This window comes from Octopus bimaculoides, chromosome 28, assembly GCF_046866305.1.
Source record: "Octopus bimaculoides isolate indiv1 chromosome 28, ASM4686630v1, whole genome shotgun sequence".
Classification (NCBI taxonomy): Eukaryota; Metazoa; Mollusca; class Cephalopoda; order Octopoda; family Octopodidae; genus Octopus; species Octopus bimaculoides.
The window spans coordinates 24,350,077-24,370,076 of NC_142955.1; the positions used below are offsets into that span (position 1 = coordinate 24,350,077).

Sequence of the window (20,000 nt, forward strand, 5' to 3'; positions counted from 1 at the left end):
ATTTAATTATAGTTGCAGGTTATCCTTTACTCGTAGAATATATTGTCAATTCCTCTGACATTTCACAAGAAAAAGAAAACAATAACAAAAAAAGAACAAAAACAGGAAAAAAAAAACAAAACAAAACAGAAAATCATAAAATGTCAATAATTACAATTATATTCATAATAAAATAAAAATTTTGCCAAAAGACACAAACAAAAAAAAGTTTCGTGTATATATATATATATGTGTGTGTGTGTCTGTATGTGTGTTTTATGTAATCTTGTTCTTTTTTATATATTATTCATAAACATGAAAATTAAGAAGCAGTAGTTTTAGTGTTAAAAGAGTCTTTAAAATATACATGTATATATAATTGCATGTGTGCATATGTGTATAATCTTTTGTTATATATATATATGTGTGTGTGTGTGTGTGTGTGTGATTTATGTATATATATATTTATATATATATATGTGAATATATATGTACAGATTACTCATGTATATTTGTTTGCATGTAACTATATATATATATATATATATATATATATATATATATGTATATGTATGTATGAGATATAAATTTGTAGAGGCATATATATGTATATATATATATATATATATATATATATATATATATATATATATATATATATATATATATATATATATACACACACATATATATATATATATATATATATATATATATATATATATATATATATATACAGGCATATATATTTATATATATGTGTATATATATATATATATATATATTTATGTGTGTTGTGTGTGTTTGTATATATGCCTGTATTTTTCATATAGATTGTGTGAAGTGGTGTACAGATTGCATATATCAAGAAAAAGGAGGTAGTATGAGCTTCGGATAAGAGTTCATTTGGCGCCTCCATCTTGTTTAGGAGAATCATAAGAAACGAGCATTTCTGATGATTCTCAAAAACAATGTGGAAGCACTAAAAAAATGAATATAGCTACATCCTTCTTCTTCTTAATATATATATATATATATATATATATATATATATATATATGCACACACACTCACACACATACATATATATGTACATGCATTTATTTATATGTATACAATCACACACACACACAGACATATATATACATACACACACACATATATATATATATATATATACACACATATATATATATATATATATATGTATATATATACACGTATATATATGTCAGTATGTATGTATATCATATATATGCGTGTGCGTGTGAATGTGTGTCTGTATGTATGTATATATATATATATATCATATACATACATATACATGTGCATATGTATATTTATATATGTATATATATATATATAAATATACATATAAATATATATATATATACATATAGATATATATATACATATACATATAGATATATATATATACATATACATATAGATATATATATATACATATACATATAGATATATATATATACATATAAATATAGATATATATATATATATACACACACACACACACACACATATATATATATATATATATATATATATATATATATATATATATATATATATATGTATACGTTTCCTAATATCTATGTGTATCTGATTATGTTCCTTTGTTCGTTCTTGTCTTCCTTAACAAAAGCCAGCTCTATTTATTCCATTGTTCTGCCAGACCATAATTTCAGTATCCTGTTGTTCTTTTTTCTTTTTTGTTTTTATAATGTATTTATTCATATATTTAATATCATTATTATCATTTTTAGTATTATTATATTTATTATTATTATTTTTATTATTATTATTATTATTACAGGCGATGGCAGGAGCACTAGTGTGCGCTGTAGTATCTTCGTTGACGTAATCTATATCTAATTGACTGGCTCTTGTACATGTGCTGGGACAGAGTTGCCTTTTGGCAGACAAATTTAGCTTTCGGCCGGTCACACTTTTTGTTTGACCACTTCAATCGACGGTTGACTAGGACACAGTTCTTCTTGTGAGCTGTACGCTTGATGCGGGGGCGACCCTGCCGCCATTTTGTATAACGGACAGGGTCACCTGTCATGTAGACCCAGAATCCTGTGTCTGATTTGTCATTTAGACCTGCAAAATCAAAGAAGAAATATCAGAAACAAAATTATTTTCCATTTACAAATAAAGAATTTTATATTATTTACATTTGACAGATATTTGTCCTCAAATTGTTTCTTTTTAATATAACGTTTCACCTGATATACCCTCCAGGGATCTATTTTAAAAAGGGGGCGCCAGTTTTCATTTATGTTTTATGTAGTGTTTTTGGTACAGAAAGACTTTCAAACTTCGTATACTTATCTATTTTGTGTTATAGAACAGAAAAATATTTTTGTATTCGAATTTATTTCATGTAAAAAATTGTCTTATTTCGATAATTTCTACTAATCACTGACGTCTATTCAGTTGAAAACAGTTAGCGCTGTAACGGTGTATATCGTATTAATCCCCTAACCCTAACCCTAACTAGACTGTTAATCCTAACCCTAAAACTAACCCTAACTCTAGAATCCGAACTCTAAAATTGTTACATACATAGATACGCACAGCGTAATTTATTATATAAACAATATATGCGTATAAATTACGATTAAACCGGATGAAATATGTCACAGGGAATAACATTTTTATGACCGCCCAGCAGTAAGTCTATTGAGCTGAATAGACGTCAGTGATTGGTTGAAATTACAGAAATACGACAACTTTAACATGGAATAACTTGCGAATTCCTTTTTTTTGTTAAGAAGACTAAGAGTAAAAAATGTTTTATATGACACATTCTACCAGTGTCCCAAGTTTCAAAGTGTTTCGTTAAGAAAATACTGGCGCCCCCGTTTTAAAATAGATCCCCCTCCAGCCTTCGTCAACTGTCTTGGGAAAATTTCGAACCTCGGTTCTCATTCCTAAGGTATATTTTTCAATGTTATCATTATTATTATTATTATTATTATTATTATTATTATTATTATTATTGTTATTCAGATCACTTCGTGTTCTCGAATGTTACCATCATAGAGTTGTTTCCCCTGATTAAGGGGACGTAACTCTGCTAGCTAGCTTTATACCTCAAAACAAACAACAAAAAGATAAAAGGAAAAACGTGTTTCCTACTCTTTACTCTTTTACTTGTTTCAGTCATTTGACTGCGGCCATGCTAGAGCACCGCCTTTAGTCGAGCTCAGTACTTATTCTATCGGCCTCTTTCGCCGAACCGCTAAGTTACGGGGTCATAAACACACCAGCATCGGTATATATATATATATACGACGGGCTTCTTTTAGTTTCCGTCTACCAAATCCACTCACAAGGCTTTGGTCGGCCCGAGGCTATAGTAGAAGACACTTGCCCAAGGTGCCACGCAGTGGGACTGAACCCGGAACCATGTGGTTGGTAAGCAAGCTACTTTAAAATTTCATCGAAAAAAATAACCACAAAGACGTCACCCTGGATTAGCAAGCAAATCTCCCTCATTTCACACCTTAATCCGTCAGCGGCCATCTAGTGTTTGTCCATCACCACCATTTGACAACCGGTGTTACTTTGTTTATGTCACCGAAAGAAAAAGTACCCAGGTTAAAAAAAATATGTCCTGGGGTCGATTTGTTTGACTGTTAAAAAGTGGTGGCCTGGCAGAATCTTTACCATGCCAGACAAAATGCTTTGCAGTAATTTTTATGGTTCAGGGTTCAAACGCCACCAGGGTCAGCTTTGCTATTCATCTTTTTGGGGTCGAAAAAAAATGAGTACCAGTCAAACACTGGGGGGGGGGGGGGGGGTCGATGTAAGCGACTTATCCGTTCCCCAGTAAATTGCTGGCCTTGTGCCAAAATTTGAAACTAATATACATGCGTTATATATGCATGGTTGTGTGGTAAGAAGTTTGCTTCCCAACCACAAGGTTTTGGGTTCAATCCCACTGTGTGGCACCTTGGGCAAGTGTCTTTCACTATAGCCTTGTGAATGGATTTGGTAGACGGAAACTGAAATAATCTTATCACATACATACACACACACACACACACACACACACACACATACACACACACACACACATATATATATATATATATATATATATATATATATATATATATATATATATATATATATACGAGTAAAAATAAATACAAAAAAAGGTTTTTTTTTTTGTATGATTGTGTATGGAGGAATTTTTATTTTGTTTAAAATATATATATATATATATACATATATATATATATATGTATATATATATATATGTATGTATGTATGTATGTGTGTATGTATATCATCATCATCATCATCATCATCATCCAGTGTTTTAAATCTGGGTTTTGTCCCCGTTAACAGTGGTGGCTGGATCTACCTCAATGCCATAGCAACTGAGGTAGGTAGGTGCAGCGCACCACAACCTTTGGGCCTATTCTTCTTTGCTATCATGAGGCTTTTTTAGTGCTGGATTTTCTACAGGGAGCATGCCCTTGCTTACCCCACAACCTCAGTTTCTAAACATGAGTGGTCCTGAGACCAAGACCTCTACCACGATTTTTAAGAAATGTGGTGGAAAACTAGCTCAGGAAGGCAGGGATACTACTCCCTGAGACCCCTCTGTTGGTTACGACGTTGAGGATTCCAGTTGATCCGATCAACGAAACAGTCGGCGATCATTCGATAGTAGTGCGCTGCTTGTCAACCAGTAGTCAGCTGGTCAAACATGTCTTTGTTTTCATCAATTCGGCAATTTCCGTAAAGAAAGAGGGAAAGGGCGTTAGTCAGCAGGTAGCAGACAGCAGGCACTCGCTTTCTTTCTTTCTCTCTCTCTCTCTCTCTAGAAATTGCGGAATTGATGTAAACAAAGACATGTTGACCAGCTGACCACTGGTTGACAATCAGCAGGTACTGGTTGACAAGCAGAGCACTACTATCGAATGATCGCTGAACAATCTGGCCATGAAATTAACGTGCACATGGCTGAGTACTCCACAGACACGTGTACCCTTAATGTAGTTTTCGGAGAGGATCAGTATAACACAGAGTGTGACAAGGCTGGTTGCTTTGAAATACAGGTACGACTCATTTTGTTTTCCAGCTGAGTGCACTGGAGGAACATGAAATAAACTGTCATGCTCAAGGACACGATGCATTGCTAGAACTGAACTCGCGACCTTATCAGCGTGAGTCAACTCCCCTAACCAATAAGCCACGTGCCTGCGCACGCATGTGTGTGTGTGTGTGTGTGTGTGTGCATGTCTGTGTCTGCGTCTATCACTCACTGCTGCTGGACAACTGGTGCTGGTATCTTTACACCCCCCCCCATAACTTAGCTGTTTGGCAAAAGGAACTGACAGAATAAGGACCAGGCTTTAAAAAAAAAATAATAAATACTGGGGGTTAATTCATTTGACTAAGAATTCTGCAAGGTGGTGCTCCAGCATGACCGCAGTCTACTGTTTGAAACAAGTAAAAATATAAAATAAAATAGTATAAAAAAATGGAAATGCACCGATGTACACCAAGGAATTTCCAGGAATTTGCAAGTAACGAATACTTGAAATTAAGGAAAGCTGTTAATAAAAAGATAAAAATACATTGGTACTACTTTGGCATGTGATCTACAGCTTAATGGGAGATTACTCTAGGTTACTTTTTAATATCTAAAAACCCTTAAGATGTTCTTGTATTTCTAACAGATGTCTGCTCAGTTGATTGATAAAATTATTCAAATTTGTATTTCATCTCTATTATCGAATTGCTATTCAAATTTTTTATAACTTCTTTTGTACATACTTAGCATTGTAAATACATTTTTTTCAAAATTCTTGCTATTTTAATAATAATAGAACTGTGTTTCATTTATGTGAATAAATAATAATTGTTGTTGGCACTCCGTCGCTTTCGACGTCGAGGGTTCCAGTTGGTTCCGATCAACGGAACAGCCTGCTCGTGAAATTAACGTGCAAGTGGCTGAGCACTCCACAGACACGTGTACCCTTAACGTAGTTCTCGGGAATATTCAGCGTGACACAGTGCGACAAGGCTGACCCTTTGAATTACAGGCACAACAGAAACAGGAAGTAAGAGTGAGAGAAAGTTGTGGTGAAAGAGTACAGTAGGGTTCGCCACCATCCCCTGCCGGAGCCTCGTGGAGCTTTAGGTGTTTTCGCTCAATAAACACTCACAACGCCCGGTCTGGGAATCGAAACCGCGATCCTATGACCGCGAGTCTGCTGCCCTAACCACTAGGCCATTGCGCCTCCACTTAAATAATAATAAGAAACCAAGAATAAACAATATAATAATAATTAAAATAAGCATGTAGATTATACAAGTTTATGAGTTTTGTAATGTTAAGCTGGCAAAATTTCACAACGTTTTTTTTTTTTTTTTTAGCTTCCTTCATTTCTCCATAACAACGATGAGCAACATTTTCGAAGAGGCCATTTCTTCATAAAGATGTAACTGCCTTTGTTTCGTTGCTGATTACATTGTAAAAATCATTAGCCAACATTTTAAGGGTTTTTAGAAATTGAAAAATAAACTAAAGTGTAATCTAAAGTAATATCCCTTTGATTTGTAGATCACATGCCAAAGTAGTATTAACATTACTCCCCACCCCTCCACCAAATCAAAAAAGGTAATTTTGAACATACCAATCCAGAAAGAGTTTTTGCCACTGAGGTTTCCCATCCATCTGTGATGCTTTCGTGAGAGTACACTGGCCAGGTGAGCTGTGAAGGAGCCACGACAGAATAGTTCGGCATTGTCCCATGTCATTTTTTCATTGACAAATTTGTAACACTGGCCTTGGTATTCTGCCCAACCTGGTAAAACATACAGACACACACACACGCGTACTCGTGTGAGATTATAGATAAACAGAACAGCAGAAGAGTAAATATTTCAAAACTACAAACACTGAGCAAAATTTTAAGTTAGACATTTACAAACACTGTTAAGCTATTTGAACCTTTTATTGTGGAAAATCAGACATATTCCATTCAACATTCCATTACCCTTAACTGCAGATAGGAGTTTTATATACCAATTTATCTTTTGTTGAGGATTGTTATGTGTGAAAGTATTTTCTGGTTGAAATATGTCCGAGTTTATTGAGGTAATGTGATTTTGCAGGAAATACCAATTCTATTTTTTGGTATTTTTTGGTAGATATTTAACATCATTATCGAAATAACCATGAAATTTAATTTCGCAGTGAGAGGGTTAAAACGGTGATGAAGACGCCATCTTTTTATGTGACACCAGCAGTATCGCTTTTTACGTGACACTATCTTCAGTGCTCTTTAAGTGGAACTAGCAGCAGTGCCTCTTATGTGGTACTAATGGCACCAACGCCAGTCCACAGTAAGGCCGAAATGGCACCATCTACAACTATGGGAACATCTAATAAATAGATTTTATGGAAATTTGGAAATATTACATGCTCTTTTCACTCATAGGAGAACACCTCTCAAGATAAGAAAAAAAAGACAAAATATAAACCTAGAAGCGGTTCTCTCCCATTACGGAGAATATTCATCCTCTCTGTTATCTCATAATAATCACTCTCTCTTCCTCTCTCTGTAAACAACAACAAGCAGCATCTTATACTGGAAAATCCTAGCAGTGCTACAGTGGATAAAGCCATTTCTACATATAGTTTAACAAACAAATATTCCTTGTTCAAATGAAGTCTAGCTCCATCTAAACACTTGCAATAAATCGCCACATGACTAATAGAGATTGAATCGCTCCAAATGTGATGTAGATATAAAGGCTATAAAAGAAATAGTTGCCACAGATGAGGTAACCATCATCCTACACAATCATTGATTTATACCTTGTTCACAAAGACTGCTCTGTGGTTGTTGGTCCTTCTGACCTTGCAGGAAATGCCATTCACGCCACTGTTTCCCATCACAGCTGTACAGTTTCTTGCTGTTTCGGTCAAGGAATAGAAGATCTTTGGTGTTCTGGGTACATATCTTGGCTCCCTGTTGACAGATGATGAGAACACAGATAGACAAATTGAAAAAAAAAAAAAAAAAAAAAAAGCGATGGGGGTGAGAGGAGAAAAGTAAATAATATGTTAATAGGCATAAACGTGGTTGTGTGGTAAAAATATTACTTCCCAACCACATGGTTCCGAGTTCAATCTCACTTCATGATAACCGGCGGGGGGGGGGGGGGGGAGCGTTGTGAGTGAATTTGGTAGATGGAAACTGAAAGAAGCCTGACATATATTTTATATATATATATATATATATATATATATATTGCAGACACACAAACACACACACACACACACACACACATATATATATATATATATACATATATACGACGGGCTTCTTTCAGTTTCCGTCTACCAAATCCACTCACAAGGCTTTGGTTAGCCCGAGGCTATAGTAGAAGACACTTGCCCAAGGTGCTACGCAGTGGGACTGAACCCGGAACCATGTCGTTGGTAAGCAAGCTACTTACCACACAGCCGGATATTGTAAGGTAGGTGTGAGAGGTTGGATCTGGCCAGTGAAAGTAAAAGAAGGGTACATACTTTGAGGCTGCCCTTTGCTACCTCCTCCAAGATGGGTTTACCAAGATCGGAGAGAGATTTCGATGATGATGAAGATGTCTTCTTGTTTTTGGACTTCTTTCCTTTCTTCTTCCCTTTCTTTGATTTCTTCGTCTTCTTGCCTCCTTTGGCTCCTTTCTTCTTCGACTTGGTGGCTGACACTTCAAAGTTGTTGCTGCTGTTGTTGTTGTTACTATTGTTGTTGTTGTCTTCATTGTTGTCGTTAGTGGTGCTGTGGAAATCATCATCACCTCCAGGGCTGTCTAATAACTTGGTTAAATGGTTGAACTGAGGAGAAAAATGATTGGATGGTTGAACTGAGAAGAAAGCTATGTAGAGACAGTATAAAGAGTGTCACGGTGAGCCTATATAAAAGGTGTTTGCTAAGGGAAAGAGAGAGAGAGAGACAGAGAGATGGAAAGCAGTAAGCAGAGAACCAGCAATGCAATCTCATGAGTAAGTATTCTTGTAGGGAGATTAAGGTGTTTATAATTGTTGTTGGCACTCCATCGCTTACGACGTTGAGGGTTCCAGTTGATCCGATCAACGGAACAGCCTGCTCGTGAAATTAACGTGCAAGTGACTGAGCACTCCACAGACACGTGTACCCTTAACGTAGTTCTCGGAGATATTCAGCGTGACACAGAGTGTGACAAGGCTGACCCTTTGAATTACAGGCACAACAGAAACAGGAAGTAAGAGTGAGAGAAAGTTGTGGTCGAAGAGTACAGCAGGGTTCGTCACCATCCCCTGCTGGAGCCTCGTGGAGCTTTAGGTGTTTGCGCTCAATAAACACACACAACGCCCGGTCTGGGAATCGAAACCGCAATCCTATGACTGTGAGTCCGCTGCCCTAACCACTGGGCCATTGCGCCTCCATGCAATTTGGAAGTAAAAAAGGAAAATTATTCTTTCTTATATATTTAATTGCTTAAGTTATGATTTGATTTACTCCCTGATCCCAGACTTTGTGGACACCCTTTAGGTGATATTTTCATCTCTAATACAAAAAAGGTGAGAAGGTTCTCCATCTTTAATGCAGAGACGTTCCTTCTATGGCTGTGTAGAGGTTGGAGGTGGAGGTGTGGGTTGAGTGTAAAGTTTTGAAAGGTAATCACTCACCTGTGGCAGCAGCTGTTTGTTGTTGTTTTTGTTGTTGTTGTTGTTGTTGTTCACCTGGATATGGTTGCTGGTCTCCATCAGAAGCTGTGGGTGTTCTTTGCTAATCATTCCAATGTATTGCGGGCAATGGGCTGAAATGGCAAGCAAAGAGTTCGTGGTTTTGGGCAGGTATTCGTGTGTCTGTATATGCACATACACACACGCACGCACACACACACGCACATGCACACACACGCACACACACATGCATACACACACACACATGCACACACAGAGCCGAGGTCAACTTTTCCTTCCATCCTTTCAGGGCCCAAAAAATAAGTACTCATTGAGCAGTGGAGTTGATGTAATTGACTACAACTACCCAGTGCCACCTTTAAATTTTGAGCCTCGTACCTATGGTAAAAAGAATTATCACTAGTACTAGAATCAGTGATAAATCTATATACATAAATATGTAATGGTGTCTGTCTGTGTGTGTGTGTTACAATTTGTAGAACTATACAATCCTACAACAAACAAGAGATACTATAGAACGCTTGACGAACTTACCATTAACAGCATTGATTATTTTTACAGTTGTTTTTCCCTTTTTGCCAATAATAATGTTCACAGGGCTGTGAAGAATAAGTTTGAACTTCTCGTTATTTTCCTTCAAGTCATCTCCTTCAATCAGGATATTCCACCTGGCCTGTTTCATTCCTGGAAAGAAGGAGAGAAAGTGAGTTAAAGGAGGTCAGGTTTTAATAACTATGTCAGGTCAATTAGCAGCAGAAAATAAACACAAGTAACAACAGCTGCAACAGGAATAACAAAGATAATGAAGATAACAAAACAGACCCTTTATATTTCTTCTTGACCCCCTGTTTTCTCTGCATGTTATAAAAGGGTGACTAAAAGAGAATGAGGTAAGATTTGTGTTTCAGTCTTGTAAAATCCTTACCAGCAATGATTACTGAAACAACCTATGTTTTGGAGGGCTGTAGCCTGAGTTGTACCAGGAGAATGGGCTCACTGACAAATTGTGGATGCAGCAATACACTACAACTGTGCATGCACCCATGCCTGACCTGTGGTCCTTTTCTCGATGGGGTTTAAGGTGTCTGTGTGTACTACTGTAGCACAATCTCATATGAGAGTAGCACTCAATTGCGAGTCTCCCCTGAGCTTTGTAGAGTGCATCTTTATATGAAGCATCTTTTGGGTAAAAAAAAAAAAAAAGTAAAATGTTACTGTACCTGGTTCAAACTTGACCTGTTTCGTGGTGCTGGGGATGAAGTCATTCTGTAGCTTAGCAGACATTTGTCGAACACGGATGTCGACAAAGGCTGGTCTTTCTACATTGCCAATACGAAACAGTGTCAGGCTGAGGGTGCCAATATTTTCACACACGACATAGTCTGAAAGCTGAAATTCTGTACGAGACCACCTGATGTTAAATCTGCAACAAGAACAAAAACATTGTGAATTTTCAAGTTTGTCAATTTCATCATGAAATAACTGAGAATGCAACTGGGAACTGGTGTGTATGTGTGTGTATATATATATATATATATATATATATATATTTATATATATTTACTTGGAGAGTAAATACATAAACTACGGTTTAAGCAACATATTATCTGCCTCTGGACGCCCTCTTCCCAAGACGGTACCCATACAGGTGATCCTCAGGAGTGCCTCTGGATTTAAACATCCCCTGGTTGCTTGGATGCTTCAGACTACCCCTGAAGTATCGAGGCAAACCTACCACTTACCTATATATATATATATATATATATATATACACACACACATACATATACATACATATGAAGTGGTATCAAAATGTTCCCAGATTAGTTACATTTAATAAAAAATAACTTATTTACCTAATACAGTTCTATATTTAAGAGATGAGGAATTATTTACATTATTTACATTTGACGGATATTTGTCCTCATCTTGTTTGTTGTTAACACAATGTTCTGGCTGATATACCCTCCAGCCTTCATCAGGTGTCCTGGGGAAATTTCGAACCTGGGTTCTCATTCCTAAGGTATTTTTCGATGTTGTTGTTGTTATTATTATTATTATTATTATTATTATTATTATCAGGTCACTGCTTGGAATCGAACTCAGAGTCTTGAGGTTAGTAGCCTGCATTCTTAACCACTATGCCATATGCCCACAGGCATATGGCATCATAATAATAATAATAATAATAATAATGATGATGATGATGATGATGATGATGATGATGATGATGATGATGATGATGATGATGATGATGATGATGATGATGATGATGATGATGATGATGATGATGATGATGATGACAACAACATCATCGAAAAATAACTTAGGAATGAGAACTCAGGTTTGAAATTTCCTCAGGACACCTGAAGAAGGCTGGAGGGTATATCAGCCGAAACGTGTTAACAACAAACAAGATCAGGACAAATATCCATCAAATGTAAATAATGTAAATAATGTAAATAAAGCTATTTACGTAAGTTTTAACATCACCTCCTTCGAAATAGTCTCTTTTCACAGCAATGCACCAGTCTCAGCATTCCTGCCACTTTTGGAATCCAGCTCAGAAATCATTTTCTCTAAGCAAGTTGAGGACCTTCTGTGATTTGCAGAAGGTCCTATCGCTTAAGGCTATAGTAGAACACACTTGCCCAAGGTACCACACAATGAGACTGAACCCAGAACCATGTGGTTGGGAAACAAGCTTCTTACCACAGCCCAATATTGAATTTTATTTAAATTTTCTCTTCAGTATTGTTTTTTTTTTTTTTTTCCCATTTTTATGCTTTTAAATATGTTTGCTGAGACTGATGTGAAGTCAGACAAACCAACAGATGCTGGGGTTTATTTTTTTCATTTTAATTTCTTTAAAAAAAATGGCATGAAGTTGAAGCATGTTTTTTTTCTTTTCTTTTATTTGTTTCAATTATTTGACTGTGGCCATACTGGGGCACCACCTTGAAAAATAAAAGTTACAATTCTGATGGGACTTGAATTTACAATCTTTGACTCTGGAGGTTGATGCCTTAACCATTAGGCTATCGGATACACTATGACAATAATTATTCATCAGTCAATCAATCAATCTACCTATTTCTCTCTCTCTCTCTCTCTCTATCTATCTATCTACCTATATCTATTTATCTATCTATCTGTTTGTGTATCTGTCTATCTGTTTGTCTGTCTATTTGTCTATCTATCCATCAAGTCATCAGTCCACCTGTTTCTGTGTGTGTGTCTATCTATCTTCCTACCTACCTACCTACCTACCTACCTACCTATCTATCTATCTATCTATCTATCTATCTATCTATCTATCTATCTATCTCTATCGAGCCATTACTTCATGTATCTCTGTATATGTCTGTCTGTCTGTCTGTCTATCTACCTATTTAATCTTTATCAAATTATCAAACTCACTTTCTCCATCTGTCTTTTCTCCTCTCTCTCTCTCTCTCTCTCTCTTCATCCTCTAATTCTCTCTCTCTTCTTTGCCTCAAACAAACCAAGAACATGGAAACGCATCACCTGCCAGTTTTCTTTGATTATATTTCACAATCCCAGTATCCACAAAAGCTCAATTGCAGTAATTAGCAATGCCACAGATATTTATAGACTACATTGCATAGACAGGAAATTAAAAGACAATCTGCCCCATCCGACAAACACATCTGTTGTTCAGCAATACGCTTGAGTCTCATCCCTGTCTTGACACATGTGACCAGCTGCCATTTTTCTAACTACTCCAACCATCTTGCTAAAAATGGTCAGCCATCATTGCTCCAGTTGCCCCAGCTATTTATACAATGTATGACAGTAAGTGAGCTTTTCCCCAATTGCCTGCAGGGTCCTCACTGGAATGTTCCAGGGCAGGGATCATCAGCCGTTGTAAAGTAGTAACTCTGGATAATAATTTCGTATTCAGGAGTTCTTTAATTAACTTCGCCTTAACGAAAGCAAAGGTATTGTTTTTAGTTGTGTTTGTTTGTTTGTCTGTGGACAAGATATCTCAAGACCCGCTGGATGGATTCGGATGAAACTTTCAGGGATGTTTGGCCTCGTGACTGGCATGAACTGATTAAATTTTGGAATTGATCCAGTACCAGAAAAAGGATTCTGGATTATTTTTCCAGTGGTTTTACTTAATTTTTGAGAGCGGTTGGGTTCATTTTTAGTCTTCTTGTTTGTGGGAGCAATTGAGTTTATTTCAGATATTCTCATTTTAAAAATCATCTCTGGCTAATCGTTGAGAGGACATTGGTGTTGCCTTGGTCGAAGTTTGTGCTCTCTGAGTGCTTTTGTTTCTTTTTTTGTTTTGTTTCACCCATCGGACTGTGGCCATGCTGGGGCACTGCTTTGAAGGTTTTTAGTCCAACAAATCAACTCGACTACTTACTTTTTTGTTTTAAGCCTGGTTCTTATTATATTTGCTTCTTTTGCTGAACTTCAAGGTTATGGGGACATAAAACAAACCAACACTGATTGACAAGCATTGGTGGGGACAAACACAAACACGAAGGCACATACACGTATACATAACACTTGTATATTCTTTTATTCTTTCATTCTATTACTTGTTTCTGTCATTTGACTGTGGCCATGCTGGAGCACCGCCTAAAAGAGTTTTTTTTTTAGTCAAAGAAATCAATCCCAGGACTTATTCTTTGTAAGTCTAGTACTTATTCTATCAGTCTCTTTTGCTGAACTGCTAAGTTACAGGGATGTAAACACACCAACACCGGTTGTCAAGCAGCTGGTGGGGGACAAACACAGACACACACATAGACATACATACATACATATATATATATATATATATATATATATATATATATATATATATATATATATATATATATATATATATATATATATATAGTAGATAGATAGATAGATAGATAGATAGATATGACAGGCTTATACAACGGGGTTCTTTCAGTTTCTGTCTACCAAATCTACGAAAAAGCTTTGGGTGGCCTAAGGCTAGAATAGAAGACACTTACCCAAGGTGCCATGCAGTGGGAATGAACCCAGAACCATGTGGTTGGGAAGCAAGCTTCGTACCACACAGCCACAAATACGGAATAAGATAATTTTGTTTGCTTCTATTAATTTTCATTATTAATTTATTATGTGCTAAACCGCATAAATCTTTCCATATGTAATAAAGTACTTTTATTACCGAAACCAAGATTAACATTCAGTGTGTGTTATATTACTTGGTATTAGGCAGCAAATTTGTCTCCCACCCACTTTTATCAACAACATAATAATAATGATGATGATGATGATAATAATAATGATAATAATAATAATAATAATAATAATAATAATAATAATAAGAAGAATATAATAAAGCATTATTATTCTAAAGATTATTTTTTTGTAACACACACACACACACACGTATATATATATATATATATATATATATATATATTTTTTCATATCAAAATGAAATATTAAATACTAATTCATTGGATTAAAGTAGATTATCTACTTCAGTAGCAGATGTACAACACAGCATGTTATACAAGATATTATAGGTTTTTAAGACAATCTAGGCCCCTCCACCCACCATCCCCCTACTGGGATATGCATCATATACATGGCTGCATATTATACATGGAATTTTACAGTAATTAAATGCTGGTTTTATTGTGTGAAATTTTAGAATTTGACAAGTCACAAATTTTCTTTCTCTATTAATAAAAAAATGCTTTTTTTTCCAAAATTTTTGTTCTACTTCAGTAGCTACTTCAAAGCTATCTTATTCTGTCTTGCCTGATTTTGTTTTTTTTTTTCTTTTGTGGAAAGCTGGAAGGTTCAAAAGACTCTGTCTTGCAGATTGGTCAATTATGTACGAGGGTGAGTCAAAAAGTGATGCCATTTTATTTTAGGACAAGTATAATTACCAGCACAGGAACATGTATTATACATCAAAATGAAGCTGGTCCTCTGTGTATCACATCCCTACTTCTCAACATAGCCACCGTTCCTCTCAATAGCAAATGTTCCACTTTTGAATGAGAGCATGTATTCCTGCCCTGTAAAATTCTTCACTTCTTCGCTTGACTAAAATGCTTCGAGGTGGTGCCCCAGCATGGCCACAGTCTAATGACTGTGACCGCTCTACAGATTGCGAGATCACAGCTACAGACATGTGGTAAGAATGTCCCAGAAAAGAATTGTTGGACAGGTTTTACAGACAAAACCAGCCAACAGGGAACCCTGGAATATTCAGCCCACAAACAAGATGATGAACCACTGCCCCACCTTACTATTTTTAATTGTTTCAGCCATTTTGACTGTGGCCATGCTGGAGCACCGCCTTTAGTTGAGCAAATCGACTCCAGGACTTATTCTTTGTAAGCCTAGTACTTATTCTATCGTGCTCCTTTGCCAAACCACTAAGTTACGGGGACTTAAACACACCAGCATCGGTTGTCAAGCGATGTTGAGGGGACAAACACAGACACACAAACATATACATATATACATACATACATACATATATATATATATATATATATATATATATACGACAGGCTTCTTTCACTCACAAGGCTTTGGTCAGCCCGAGGCTATAGTAGAAGACACTTGCCCAAGGTGCCACGCAGTGGGACTGAACCCGGAACCATGTCGCTGGTAAGCAAGCTACTTACCACACAGCCACTTCTACACCTATAGCTTCTGCATTTCTTGCACTTAATCCAGCCTCCTGCCTTCCATCACTTGTCAAAGTGGCCCCAGGATACTTGGACTTCTCCACCTGATTCAATGGATCTCCATTCACATGCAGAGTGCATTTCTCACGTTTCTTTGAGAAGATAAGTGTCTCAGTCATTGCAGCACTTGGCTCTCGTTCCTCCCAACCAAATATTCTTCATGTTTTATATTCAAATAACCAGTTTTAGCCTCTCACATCCACCCTACCATGTCCCTCAAAAATAAACACCACGTTGGGGCTACAAGATAATGCATGATAAATTCAAAACAATGTGAATAAATAAGCATTACATTTGACAAAATAATCTGAATGCTTTAAGGGTTCTGAATGCCAGATCCAACCTCTCACACCTACCCTACAATATTCTAAAAATAAATATCACATCATTGAAATCTGAAAGCTGTGAGATAATACACAGTTAATTTAAAGCAATGTGAATAAATAAGCATTACATTTGACAAAATAACCTGAATGCTTTAAGGGTTCTGAATGCCAGATCCAACCTCTCACACCTACCCTACAATATTCTAAAAATAAATATCACATCATTGAAATCTGAAAGCTGTGAGATAATACACAGTTAATTCAAAGCGATGTGAATAAATAAGCTTCACATTTGACAGAGAAATCTGACTGTTAAAGGGTTGATATTTAAACTGGCTGTATCCAGCATCTCACACCTACCCTGCAATGTCCTTCTAAAAAGAATAAACAAGCGTATCATTGAAATCTCAAAGCTATGAGATAATACACGATTAATTCTAAGCAATGTGAATAAACAAATGTTACACTTGACAGAGCAATCTGAATGCTAAACGGTTAATATTTAAACTGGCTGTGTCCAGCCTCTCACACCTACCCTGCAATGTCCTTCTAAAAAGAATAAACAAGCGTATCATTGAAAACTCAAAGCTATGAGATAATACATGATTAATTCTAAGCAATGTGAATAAATAAGCATTACATTTGACAGAGCAATCTGAAAGCTAAAGGGCTTAAGAAACTGATACCGTTTTCCCTTAATCTGCAAAAAAAAACTTTGAAAAAACCACTTGTAAATTTCCTGTTAAGTAATATATAGTCTTACATTCATTTAATTGTCGCTGCCCCTGATGTAAGGTTTTGGTTGAGAATTTTTATTCAAGTCTACCCTGAAAGAGTAAAGAACTAGCAAGGCAGTTTCCATTAAGTGACTTGCTAAAAATGTTCATACAATTCCACATATACTTGGTAAAGGGTATTACTGTAATTTCACAGATGTTTTGCATTAATGGAATTAATAGATCAACCAAAATTTTTGCAACAAGGGTAAGAATAAGAAACATAAATGGAATTTCTATTTGAGATTATATAATATCCATGTTCTCTGCCAGAATGAAGTGAGACTAATTTAAGAAATACCTCGGCTTCGTTCGTATGAACATTCAAGCTAAACATGGATTATATTGGAAATCTGTCCTGTTTTTATTTCTACATTTATGAATTAAAGGTATAACATTCTATCTTAAAATGCTTTTTCTGATGTTGTAGCTATTGAGTGTGGCCCAAGATACTTTTAACTGTTTTACTGTGGAAATCAGATTTCTGATTTGAGGGAGATTTGGCTGCTGTTTCTAGTTCCGATTTGTGGCACCTTAAGCAAGTGTCTTCTACTATTATAGCCTCAGGCCAACCAAAGCCTTGTGAGTGGATTTGGTAAACAGAAACTGAAAGAAGCCTGTTGTATATATGTATATATATTTATGTGTGTGGAGGCGCAATGGCCTAGTGATTAGGGCAGCGGACTCACAGTCATAGGATCGTGGTTTCGATTCCCAGACCGGGCGTTGTGAGTGTTTATTGAGCGAAAACACCTAAAGCTCCACGAGGCTCCGGCAAGAGATGGTGGTGAACCCTACTGTACTCTTCCATCACAACTTTCTCTCACTCTTATTTCCTGTTTCTGTTGTGCCTGTAATTCAAAGGGGCCAGTTTTGTCACACTGTGTCACGCTGAATATCCCCGAGAACTACGTTAAGGGTACACGTGTCTGTGGAGTGCTCAGCCACTTGCACGTTAATTTCACGAGCAGGCTGTTCCGTTGATCAGATCAACTGGAACCCTCGACGTCGTAAGCGACAGAGTGCCAACAATATATATTTATGTGTGTGTGTCTTCTTGTCTTTGTTTGTCTTCCCACCATCGCTTGACAACCGATGCTGGTGTATTTACGTCACTGTAACTTAGTGGTTTGGCAAAAGAGACTGATAGAATAAGTACCAGGCTTACAAAGAATAAATCCTGGGGGTCAATTTCTTCGACAAAAGACCCTTCAAGGTGGTGCACCAGCATGGCCGCAGTGACATGAATGAAACAATTAAAAGAATAAAAAAAATAACCCTTTTACTGCGGAAACCAGATCTATCCATTCAAAATTACATCACCATTAACTGCAGAAAGTAGTTCAATAAACCAATCCATCTTTTGTTGGGGATTGTCACGTTTGGAACTATATTCTGTTGAGAAATATCAAGTTTATAGACTTGCAGAAGAAATCCAATTCTATGTTTTGGTAGTTATTTGACATCATTACTTGAATAACCATGAAATTAAATTTCACAAGAGTGCCTAAAGTGAGGGGTTCTTCAAACGTAAAGAATTCCAGGTGTACCCATTCAAGATTTCATTATTGTTACCTGAGAGTTCCCTTTTTAGGTACATCTACTTAAAATTTCATTACCCTTAACTGCAGATAGGAGTTTTATTTACCAATCTGTCTTTTGTTGAGGAACGTCAACGTTTGAGACTTACATTTTGTTGAGATATGTCAAGTTTAATTGAGGCAATGTGGGTTGCAGAAAACACCAATGTTATGTTTTGGTAGATTTTAGCATTATTATTGAAATAACCATGAAATTTAATTCCTCAGTTGAGGGTTAAGCGTGCCTGAAGTCAGAAGCTTGATGGATATTTGTCCTCATCTTGTTTGCTGTTAACACAACGTTTCGGCTGATATACCCTCCAGCCTTCATCAGGTGTCTTGGGGGAAATTTCAAACCTGGGTTCTCATTCCTAAGGTATTTTTCGATGTTATTTATTATTATTATTATTTCTTATTTCTTTACTGCCCACAAGGGGCTACACACAGAGGGGACAAACAAGGACAGACAAATGAATTAAGTCAATTATATCGACCCCAGTGCGTAACTGGTACTTATTTAATTGACCCCAAAAGGATGAAAGGCAAAGTCGATCTTGGCGGCATTTGAACTCATAACGTAGCGGCAGACGAAATACCACTAAGCATTTTGCCCGGCGTGCTAACGTTTCTGCCAGCTCGCTGCCTTGTATTACTACTACTACTACTACTACTACTACTACTACTACTACTACTACTACTACTACTACTACCACTATTATTATTCAGCTGTAGAAACTCTGCCAAATCAGATTGGAGCCTGGTGTAGCCATCTGGTTTCACCAGTCCTCAGTGAAATCGTCCAACCCATGCTAGCATGGAAAGCGGACGTTAAACGATGATGATGGTGATGATGAGGTCACTGCCTG

General features: G+C 36.4%; 1 protein-coding gene across 1 annotated transcript in view; it reads right to left on the reverse strand.

Annotated features, from left to right (window-relative positions):
- Positions 1–1,756: 1,756 nt before the first annotated feature.
- Positions 1,757–20,000, reverse strand: part of LOC106874345 (FRAS1-related extracellular matrix protein 1) — a 115,093-nt gene continuing 96,849 nt past the window's right edge. Inside the window, exons 4-10 of the mRNA XM_089344673.1 lie at positions 10,945–11,147; positions 10,259–10,408; positions 9,707–9,837; positions 8,567–8,872; positions 7,850–8,003; positions 6,663–6,833; positions 1,757–2,103 (exon numbers count right to left, since the gene is read on the reverse strand). Of these exons, the coding sequence (XP_089200799.1) occupies positions 1,829–2,103; positions 6,663–6,833; positions 7,850–8,003; positions 8,567–8,872; positions 9,707–9,837; positions 10,259–10,408; positions 10,945–11,147 (1,390 nt within the window). The 3' untranslated portion in view covers positions 1,757–1,828. The remainder of the gene's footprint in view (positions 2,104–6,662; positions 6,834–7,849; positions 8,004–8,566; positions 8,873–9,706; positions 9,838–10,258; positions 10,409–10,944; positions 11,148–20,000) is intronic.